The 10,868-nt window shown below is 38.7% G+C and overlaps 1 protein-coding gene across 1 annotated transcript; it reads left to right on the plus strand.

Annotated features, from left to right (window-relative positions):
* Positions 1-219: 219 nt before the first annotated feature.
* Positions 220-9,517, plus strand: cbx7b (chromobox homolog 7b). The gene is made up of 7 exons (XM_062443185.1): positions 220-288; positions 2,533-2,576; positions 3,805-3,870; positions 4,201-4,267; positions 4,358-4,736; positions 5,967-6,163; positions 9,401-9,517. Exons 1-7 carry the CDS (start codon positions 220-222, stop codon positions 9,515-9,517), a joined length of 939 nt encoding a protein of 312 aa, XP_062299169.1.
* Positions 9,518-10,868: the final 1,351 nt, after the last annotated feature.

The following is a 10,868-nucleotide window of genomic DNA, read 5'->3' on the forward strand; positions in this document are numbered from 1 at the left end:
GTCGCAGATTTTGTAAAGTCACTGGACGCACTGAAAGACTCAGCACAAGGAAGTCGCTCCTGATAAATGGGCCTGAAACTGTGAAGAAAAGCAGGCTGCTGAAAGGAAAGAGACGCTGAGGAGAGGACGGAGCCGAGGGACCGCTGTCACAAGCAGTTAACGTTAGCTTAGTTTGTGGAGCAGAAAGACGCTACTTTAAGGACGGCGGCGTGCGCAGAGATGGAGCTGTCCGCGATAGGAGAGCAAGTGTTTGCCGTGGAGGCTATCGTCAAGAAAAGAGTTAGAAAGGTAAAGGTCTGACATTTACCCCCCCCCCCCCCCAAAAAAAAAGAAAAAAAAAGAAAAATATGTATTGAGTCCATGTTGCAGCGGGACGTTTCCTGCGTATGAGGGAGACAGTTTATCACGTTATTTCAGAGGACGCTACTTTGGATGCTAATGAAAGCTTGAGAGATTAAATGAACAGAATTGCGCGACTAATCTGGTTATCTAATTGCCGACCGTAAAAAATAAAGAAAAAAGAAAAGAAGGAGGTGGGTTATCGTAACGTGGAGTGTGTTGTCATTGCACTACAGCTTACCATGTCAGGTGTTTGGCTTTAAAGGCAGGAGGAGGGACATGTTGTCAACCAAACACCTTCGTTTTGGGGCCTGTTCGCTCACTAATTGGGTTACAGTCTAAGTAATCATATGGTGTTGTCAAATGCAGGTGCGTAGCTACAAATGCAGGGTACCCCCCCAGAGCCAGAGGGTCACCGAGCCCCCCCCCCCCCCCCCGCACTTTTACTGCAATGACAAATGTTTCTCTGAACAATTCAACACTGATAAACTCTTTACATGTACAGCAGTAGACAACAATAAAAATGTAATTAATTTAGTCTTGCAACTCTGAAGTAGTTATAAGTACAGATATAAAGCTTATGAGCGTATTAACACTTAAACTTGTGAGTGAGTTTCAAATTGGTACGATAGCAGCTCATCTTCACCTGTTAAGGCAATAGTTTCTCAATTGTTAAGTCTGCAACAGTTGTTTTGATTGTTAATTATTTTGTTGAAAACTTTTTTTTAAATGAATCAATTAGGAAAATGTCTGAAATACCCATCACAGTTATCCAGAGCTGACCTGAGCTGTGACCTTTTTAAACAGCTTGTTTTGTCTTACTGAAGGTCCACACAAAAAAATGTATTTAAATTTAAAATAATATTTTAAAAGGCTGCAACCAAAAAATGTTTGTCATTATACTTTGTAAGTGATTTCAACGATAAATTGATCATCAGAGTACTGAACGACGAACTCAGTAATCATTTCAACCCTAATGTACACAGGATCAGTAATACTGCGAGATATAGAGTACATAGGAGGATGAGAGGTACTGTTATTTGTTGTGCAACATAATTAACCCTACTACTGTATTATTGTTTGACATGGACTTAATGTCATCTTGTGTAATACATGTGTAACTGGTTTGAGGTTAAGTCTAAAGTTAGGCTACAGAAATATAGCTCATTTTTAGACTACCTATATCAGCATAGATGTAATGCTGAAACCACATGAAGTCTAACTCTGAAGTAGGTTAGGTTCTAAGCGCAGATATAGGGTATATTGCAGCTGTTACAGGAGGGTTACCATACTTTTACTGCATTTTTAGATAGATATCAAGAACAAGGTTTCTGGGTTGCCGCTTGAGTCTCTATTCTTAATTGCAACAAGGTCAATATTTGCACCTAACATGTACGTAGTTTACAGGTAACACTAATTATGTAGATATGGATACTTTTTCAAGTGTTATAAGTCCTTAGTCTCAGCCAGTATACAGTACTTTCGTCTCCTCTCTATTTTGTATTGGGAACTGGATGAGTAAAATGAAGTCGGGGAAAAGTGATGACTTCACCCACTGAGACTACCTTTGGGAGCCGGGAAGTTAACAGCGGATGATATCACCGAGGATGACTAACGCAGAGTGGCTTTGCTGTTACATGGAAGACATACATTACCTTAAAATATCTGTTATTTATAGATATTGCCTGACGCCATGGCAACATCCTACACATAAACTTCACTCAATGTCAAAAACATACTAGCATTAAATAGCCTACATTTTAAAAAATGTAATACGATACATGTATCATAGGATGCTTTTAAACTTACTCTGATCGGAGTGTAATTAGGGCTAAACAGGAAGTATGCATGTCATCTCCCACACATGATGTGGCCAATCATTAACAAGATGCTTCACCCCTGCAAGTTTCTTTGAAATATTAATCAGCATTGAGGCAATTACAGAATCTCAGAGTCTGACATTATGACCATAACACTTGAATCAGACTGAAATCTAACCTGTAGTCTGTGAGATGTCATATTGTATCTTACAGTTGTGTACTTTGATCATAGCTCCAATCAGGATGCACTTTTTAACACTTTTTAACAGTCTTAAGATGGCATTAGAAAGACTGTGAAAAGCTTCGGTGTATACACTGAAATATTATGTCTGATATGAACTTCTTGTTTAAATGCTGCTCTTAATGTCCACAGGGGAATGTGGAGTACCTGCTGAAGTGGAAAGGATGGCCTCCAAAGTGAGTATGCATTGATGAGAAGGATGGCTGAATGACAGGAAAATGTGCAAATGTGCATCATATTCACACTGCATGTACATAAAAGCATCATGGCCATATGTTAATCATCTCATAATGAGAAATATATGCTATTTAACATAGCATGTGTACAGAATGCTGTCAGATGACTGAGTTTATAAACACAGCTCCACAAAATATTGGAAAGTATGATTTTTAATAAGGATTTCAAAGTATTTAAAAAAAAAAAAAAGAAAAAGCCAACTTTCTTTCACATTTTGTGATTATAAAGTAATGATCGCTTGACTATCTGTGTCCTCCGCTCTGACTGTTTGTTTCGCACATAGTTACTGTTTGAGTGGAGAGGATGGAGCCATTGTGTGAGCCACTTTTTCAGCCAACACATAGTAATTAACTAGAAGAGTCAGTGGAGATGTCCGCCAGGTGTTTACAGTCAAGATGGCAGAAAACATAACAGAAACAGGGATTATACATCTCATATCATGTCTAACTTTAGTGGATCATAACTTATCGGGTATGGGAATTGCAGATCCTTCGGTTCAAGATGAGACCAAACTTTCAATGGATGTCAGTTTTTGAGACACAACAAAGGTCAAAAGGTGGCCTCTAGCAAACTAGTCTTTGCTACGTCCTAAAACGTATTGTAAAATGACGAGGATTGTTGGAAAGATGAAAGTCTAAACTTTACAATAGACTCATTAGGAATCTTACTTACCCCGATTGATCTAACGTGGCAACAAGGCGTGACCGGTCATCCCTGATGGAAACAAGATTCCAAACTGAAGCAGTTGTTGATCACTTGCAGCTCCTACTGGCTGGTTAAGAGGATATAAAACAGAGCATTCAATGACGTTATACAAAAATTATACAAGAAATATTAGGCTGACGAGTCCTGTAGAATGCTAGATTAGCTGTGGACAAACACACACACACACACACACACACACACACACACACACACACATATACACACATATACACACACATACACACACACACACACACACACACACACAACCAAACAATGATGCCCTCCAGGTCTTTGCCTGGCAGAGATAATAAGAATCTTTTTTAATGGAAAATATCAAAGGATGCCTCATTAATGGACAGACTGATTTAATTAGCTGACTGAATGCATTAACAGATGAATAAAGGACTTAATAGAAAATAAGAAGTCTTTTATATACTTTTTTTTTGTAATCTGTCACAGGTACAGCACATGGGAACCAGAGGAACACATTCTGGATCAGCGTTTAGTGCAGGCCTACGAAGAGAAGTAAGGTTCCGCTCAACATGTAATACTTGTAAGATGGAAAGCCCAGAAGGTTTGATGCGTCGTGGAGCAGGAATGTGCAGACCGAAGCAGTTTGCTGACATTTTTTTAATCATAAAGGAGATTATGAATCAGCAGACCAAGACCCAGATACAAGACCTCTGTGCTACTTTTAGTTTGAAAAGATGTAATCGAATTGAAAGGATTTGACTTGAAAGACACGTTAAGACACAAGAAATGTGTAACATGTTATGTTCAACCAGAGCCTGATGTCAGTACTTACAAACAGTCAGTGAATACATGCTTGTTAACAGTGTTGCTTGGCTTTCCTAGAGAGCAGAGAGACAGAGCTCTGGGTCACAGGAGGAAAGGATCTAAATCCAAAAGACTCTTACTACAGGTGAAGTTTGGAGCTCAATTAAAAAGTTTAAAGAGAGATGGGTTTTTTTTCTAACAGACATAACTTTCTTTCTTTTTGATCTTGATGCAGAATACGATCTACACCATGGACCTCCGCAGCGCTCACAAGACTCCAGAGCAGCCCCCGCCTCGCCTCCGTCTGTCCCTGACGCGCTCCCTGGTCCCCGAGGACGAGGATCAACCGTACTGTCCCTGCAAGCACGCGCCACAACAACAACAACAACAACAACAGGCACACCGCAAATGCAAACAGATGAGGCCGCAGTTCGGGTTCTTCAACTCAAATCCCCCGAGTCCTACGCAAGAGGACTGGAAAAGCGGGGGAGAGGAGGAGGAGGAGGACGAAGACGAGGACGACGAAGAGGAGGAGGACAACGTAGAAGACGAGGAGGATATGGAAGAGGAGGCTGAGGAGGACACACCAGAGAGGAGCAGGGGCCTTCTTGATGGTAAGTGTGTCAGTCGGTCAGCCAGTGGACTCTAATCACCATCGTGACCCAGTTTGCTTGAGTCTGTGTTGAACCTCCTAGTTGCACCGGCAAGCTCTTCTCACTGGGCATGAAACCAAAAAACATTAAACTTCCTCCATCCTGAGCTGACGAATGAGAAGATTATCCAGAGGATAACTCTGGCAACCTCCTGACTGCTCATCTAGTACGTTTATCAGTTTAGAGTTTCAGTGTGTCCACAATTTTGATTTATGAGCAAATTCCTGCAAAATGAATTCTCTTCAGCCTCAGCTGAACATTATACCCACTAAACACCAATATTGTATAATATTATTGTCAGTGAGCGCGTGTTAGCAAGCTGATTACAGCCTAAACGATATATTGGTCAGCTGATATTATAGGCCGATATTGGCTCATCACAGATATACTAGTGTACACGCTGTCCGATATGAGCCTATTTTTTTTTTTTATAGTCAGCATTTTATTTATTTATTTATTTATTTATTTTAATTAAAAAGTTTAATATACATATATGTGTGTTCTTTTTTGTTCTGTTGTTTTATAATGTTTTACTGTTTCACTGCACTCGTTATTTTATCCAATAAAGTTAAATGTTAAAATGTTAACTATGCTGCCTCCATTACATATCTTTATCACAAGTGTCTGATAAACATATTTGAAGGATAATTGTCAAAAAATGTGTTTATGTATATATTCTGTATATATAAGATTATTGGCCGATATTGATATTGGATTATTTTTACTCTCTAATATCAGTATTAGTATTGGACCCAAAAATCCAGTATCGGTCAGCCTATGTTGCTGATGTTATAATTTAGCTCAAAGCTATACAACCTTGCAGACCCTCTAGCATTGATCCTTAGTCTTGAATGTTTAGTACAGCGTGTTTGGATTTGCTGATTAGATATAAAACTATGACAAATGAAAAATGTTCCGTTTTTAAGTCTGTGGTGCTTTAATCATTTTAATTGAATAATTCAGTCCTTGCTGTCATCTTAGAAACATTAATAGCCGTCTGTTCACGCTGCCAAATGCACCCTATCTGCCTTTGTGGGTTTACAACATCTACCAGAGCAGAGATAATCTGTCCAGGTCAGTCCAGAGAGGTTAACTCAATAACAGCACATGTGATAGGCTTGATGCAATCACTGTCTGTCTGACTGCAACTCAACCCTTTTCTCCTTGTCTTTCTCTCCCTCCTTCATTCAGGACAGAAGAGGACAGACAAGTGGAGCTCCGCTATCGGGCTGGACGAGGTCACCGCGGCAGAGAAGCCGGACATCGACTGGAGACCCGTCATCGGACCGGGAGAGGTGACGGTCACGGACGTCACCATCAACTCCCTCACAGTGACTTTCCGAGAGTCGAGAGTGGCCAAAGGCTTCTTCAGAGAGTTGGGCCTGGCGGTCTGAATGGTGACGTGAAGTGAGGGTGGGGTTTGGTTGGCGGAGAGGGCACGGCGGGAAAAAAGGGTTGGAGGCACTGGATTTTCAGTGTGTGAATTGTGGTCGAGGGTCAGCGTCGGTGTTTCTTTCCCTCTCTGCAACCTCTCACTCTGCTCTTCCACCTGCCAAATACTTCCAGTCTGGTCAGTGGTTCCTTTACATGCACAGAGTCACCTGGATAGAAAGTGAACTTGAGGTACTCACGTTCAATTTTGAAATGTCAGGACTTGAATTGGTTGTTGCCACTACGAGTAACCATGGAATTTAAAAATCATACACAATTTTAATAAAGCAAAACAACAAAGAAAGATTGCTGGTTAGTACAGAAGTAAAACTATGTATAACAAAAGCTGTGATCCCAAGTCATCATGTTATTGTGATTGAGATACAATCTCTGGAGCAGGAAGATCAAATGTGTGCAGGTTCTATCCCATAATTGGCAGCCAGTTTTAGATAGATTTAGGGAAGCACACTTTGACTGAGAATCGGTTCAGTTAGCGTGACTTGGGCCAGCTGTGGGCCGATGGCAGCCCCTGCAATCTTCTATTGTCGAACAGTTGAAAAATGTGTGGGTGAAGTGACGGATAATTCCATCAAAAAGGGTACTAGTCATCATCATACCACACTTAGCTAAGTAATTTGAATTTGTACTGGTTAAAATCTACAGTGGTGAAAGAAGTACTTATATTCTTATTTTTAAGCAAAAAAGCAGTACTAAAATTAAAAAGCACTCCATTACAAGTAGTCCTGCACTCAAAATGTAACTTAAGACAAAGTACTGTAGTATTACCAGCAAAATGCTCTGAACTCATGTACTCATTTATTACTCATAATGCTGAGTGGCCCCTTTCAGAGGTTTATAGTACTAGATATATTATGTTATTGGGCTATTATATTGATACACTGATATGTTAGCAGTACTGTATTTCAACAGAGTCTCACAGCTGTTTGGGAAATTGTGACGAAATGTAATCTATAGATATGTGTACAAGTACACGAAAGAAATTTTTCGTGACACTCAGCAGATTTTCAAAGGAATGTATTTCAATTTGAAATATCTTTTGTGTCTGCAGTTTTTTTCTGCTTGTCTGGATTGGGAAATGTACGAATGATTGTTAAAAAATAATGACTACGCTGTGGTTAGCACTTGGTTAAGGCAAAGAAAAATGATAGAGTTAATAACGTTACTTACTTAAAGTTAGGCAACCATTATTGTCATGGCAACATAAAGACGACAAAAATGGAAATGTGCACATTATATAGATGTCATAGATGGCATCTGTCACTCAAACAGCAGACAGGAAATTTACTTCCAATTGAAATACATTCGTTTGAAAGTCGTGTTGAGCGTCACGAAAAAAACTTTGAAAATTCGTGTCCATGTTCACGAATCTAAAGATTTAATTTCGTGACTATTTCACAAACTGACGTGAGACTGGGTTGAGTATTTTAATGTTGCAGCCGGTTGAGCTGGAACCATTTTTAATCTACTTTATACAACGCTGAGCATTTTTTATCTATAACAATACATCATATTTCATAAGATGATGTGTTTTATATCAAACATTTTAATCTGTACAGTAAATAGTTTCCCCTCAGAATAATGGAAATACTCAAGTAAACTGCATGTTCATCAAAAAGTAGTTATTGTAGTGAATGTACTTAGTTACTTTCAGCCACTGTTAAATAGTAACTACAGTAATCAGATTAATGCTCACGTGTAAAACTATGAAGCTGCACAAAGTTGGCTCCTCAGCATTGTACTTGAGTACTTGAGCGAACATTACCACCTTTAAGTATGACTATATAACACCTACAGAGTAAAGACATTATATTCAGTCATGTAAAACCAGCTAACCTGAATAATCATGTGAAGAAAAAGAAGAGTCCTCTGTGCATGTAAACACTGCCACTGTTTTCTAACATTTCTCTTCCACACTCAACTTACCGTTTAATACTGGACTCAAACTTACAGTAATATTGTACATACTTCAAACTACAGTAAGGTGAGCATAGCTGTCAGTCCCACACTAACATGCAGTGCTGTACCTGTAAACACATAGACTGTTACTACCTGTACAACACGTGGCTTAGTCCTGTACGCGTTTCAAATTCCTCTGATGATGATTTGAGATGATTTGATCCGCCTGCATGCCTTTTTCCTCCAGTACAGTTACATCAATGCAAAGACTTTCCCGCCCACCTATAACATCATACAAGTGACAAATTTACCAAAATATGAAACTAGATGAAGCTTGATGACAGAATGTACTTTGAATTTGCACTGTTTTCACATCATATGGGTTATGGTTTCCATCAGGAGCCTTCGGAGTTCGACCGGTTGGGTTTTAAACGCAAGTATCAAAGCTGAGATTTCATTCATACTTGTGTGCAGATGTTCACATTTCTAATTGGGTCATTTTCATGTCCAAAAGTGACGTGAGGAGATTTCAGTGTTTACCTCTGAATTTAATTCTTACGAAGGCTGAATTAGACAATAATCAGATCATAAAAGTGCCCAATGAAATCCAGGCAAACCAGTTTAGTTTAGTTATTTTGATATATTTAATTTTTCTTGGGAATTCAGGATTTAGGATTGTAAATCAACTTGGTATATAGGTAAATTCAGAAGATATATGGTTGTAAGATCCAAACTGATCGTGTTAATGTAGTCATTTGTGTTTTTAAAAGGTAACTTTTTCAGCAAAAGAAAATTACAGTAACTTTGTGGTTGGAACATCTGACAAGAGGTGGTGAGATTAATTTATTTCATGGCGAGATGCTCACCCAGGTAGGAAAAAAGAAAAATCTAAATTCTAATACACAAAACGATGTAAACTAAACAATCTGAGAAGCAAAAATCACTTTCTTTGAATAACTCACAACTTATAGACATACGACATATGATATTAAATCATATGAAAGGCTCTTAAGTGACAGAAATTCCCAAAGGCCCTTAAATGCACCAACAAAGAGAGCTTTCCAAACAATCTGCTCTTGGTATTGCAATACTAAAAAAGTAAGTGAAGTGTTTACCCAGTATTTCACATGGTAACAACTATCAGAGATAAACACTGAAATCGTGTTAAAAAAAGAACTAAACCTCTGAGCCCAGTACGTCGGTCTAACCCTGCTGGCTTCCTGCCCAGTGGACACAGGAGCTGATGTGATGTGTCATGTCTGTGGAATCTCCCACAGCGGCGTCCCATTGGTCAGAAAGTTGTTTATCCCGCAGTGAGGATGATGGGCGAGCGTCTCGTGATCCCGAAACTGTCTGTGTGTGACAATGAAGCTGCAGGGAATGGAAGTGCCTGATGTTGCATCATTTTGTTGTTTTGTCTGTGGAGCTTTTTAGGGCCCAATGTTACACTCTGTCCTACACACACACACACACACACACACACCATTACTGTCCCTGCTTATTTGGTTTCTGTACGAACGCACGATCCTCCTCTAACGTTATTAAGACTTGAAATACAAGGAGACACTAAAGCAGGAGGAAGCGGGAGAGACAGTAAGGAGAATTTTGAGTGGTTATTTTTCTACATTGACCTGAATGTATATTTATTCTTTAAAAATGAGATACCTGTGTGTTTGTCACGCCAAAACAGAATCGTTTTTTATACAGTTTGTGATAAATGATGCCATATCTAAGTGTGCCGACATGACAAGAAAACAAGCACTTTGATTTTGACGTTGCCTAACGTGGTCGCTTGTGCTGCTTTTGTCCACCACCGAGCGAAGAACCTTGCACTTTATTGTGATGTAAACCTGCACATTACCTGCTCCAGTCTACAGAAGTGTCATTGTGTATAGAATATTTCTATGGTAATATTAAAATAAATGTTAATATCATTTGTATCTGACTTGTCTTGCTTATTCATATTAACTGAGAGGTTTTCAGTTACTGATACAGTTGTGTCTATATGTCGTTACAGATTTAAAGGTGTCACTTAAGTTCGACACTAAGTGAACTTTTTAAAAAGTCCAAAAAGTAACTAAAAGCTTTTGGTTACCCCAAATTTATATTTCAGCCTTCGCCTGCAAGATTATTTTTTAATTTAAAAAAAAGAAAAAGGATCAAATTATGACTTTTATGCATTCGGACATAACGTAGACGACAACCTTATACAGTAACTGGTTCACGGCCTAATATTTCCCAGCAGTCAACTAGCTAATAGCAATATTTTAATTAGACACTAGGACCCATGGATCTTTATCAAAAATAGTGATAAAAATGTTGTAATGTTGTCATTTCCTCCTTCACTTCCCTAATCTGCACCACTAAGTTAAAAAAAAAAAAAAGAATGTGTATATTGGCCAGTAACATAAATTATGTTTAGGCTTTTATTTACCTAAAACAATGTCCAGAATATTCGTATTCGACTTCAAATGTTCGATATTATTCCTTTTGTATGGTTTACATTATATACGCGCCCTTAAAATCTTTATGATTTGCTTTTTTTAGTTAAGGGTGGAACAAGTTGTGGCAACTCAGTACTAATTAAATTGAAACAAATGAGACTTGACCCCCCTCCCCACCCGGATCATTTAAGTACAGAACCGTTTTTACATGTATTCAAAACTATTTTACGAATAGATAATGCATACGTTTTTTACACTTTTCCTAATCTACGGATACTTTGAACTTCCAATAAGTGATGCT

This window comes from Scomber scombrus, chromosome 21, assembly GCF_963691925.1.
Source record: "Scomber scombrus chromosome 21, fScoSco1.1, whole genome shotgun sequence".
Lineage (NCBI taxonomy): Eukaryota > Metazoa > Chordata > Actinopteri > Scombriformes > Scombridae > Scomber > Scomber scombrus.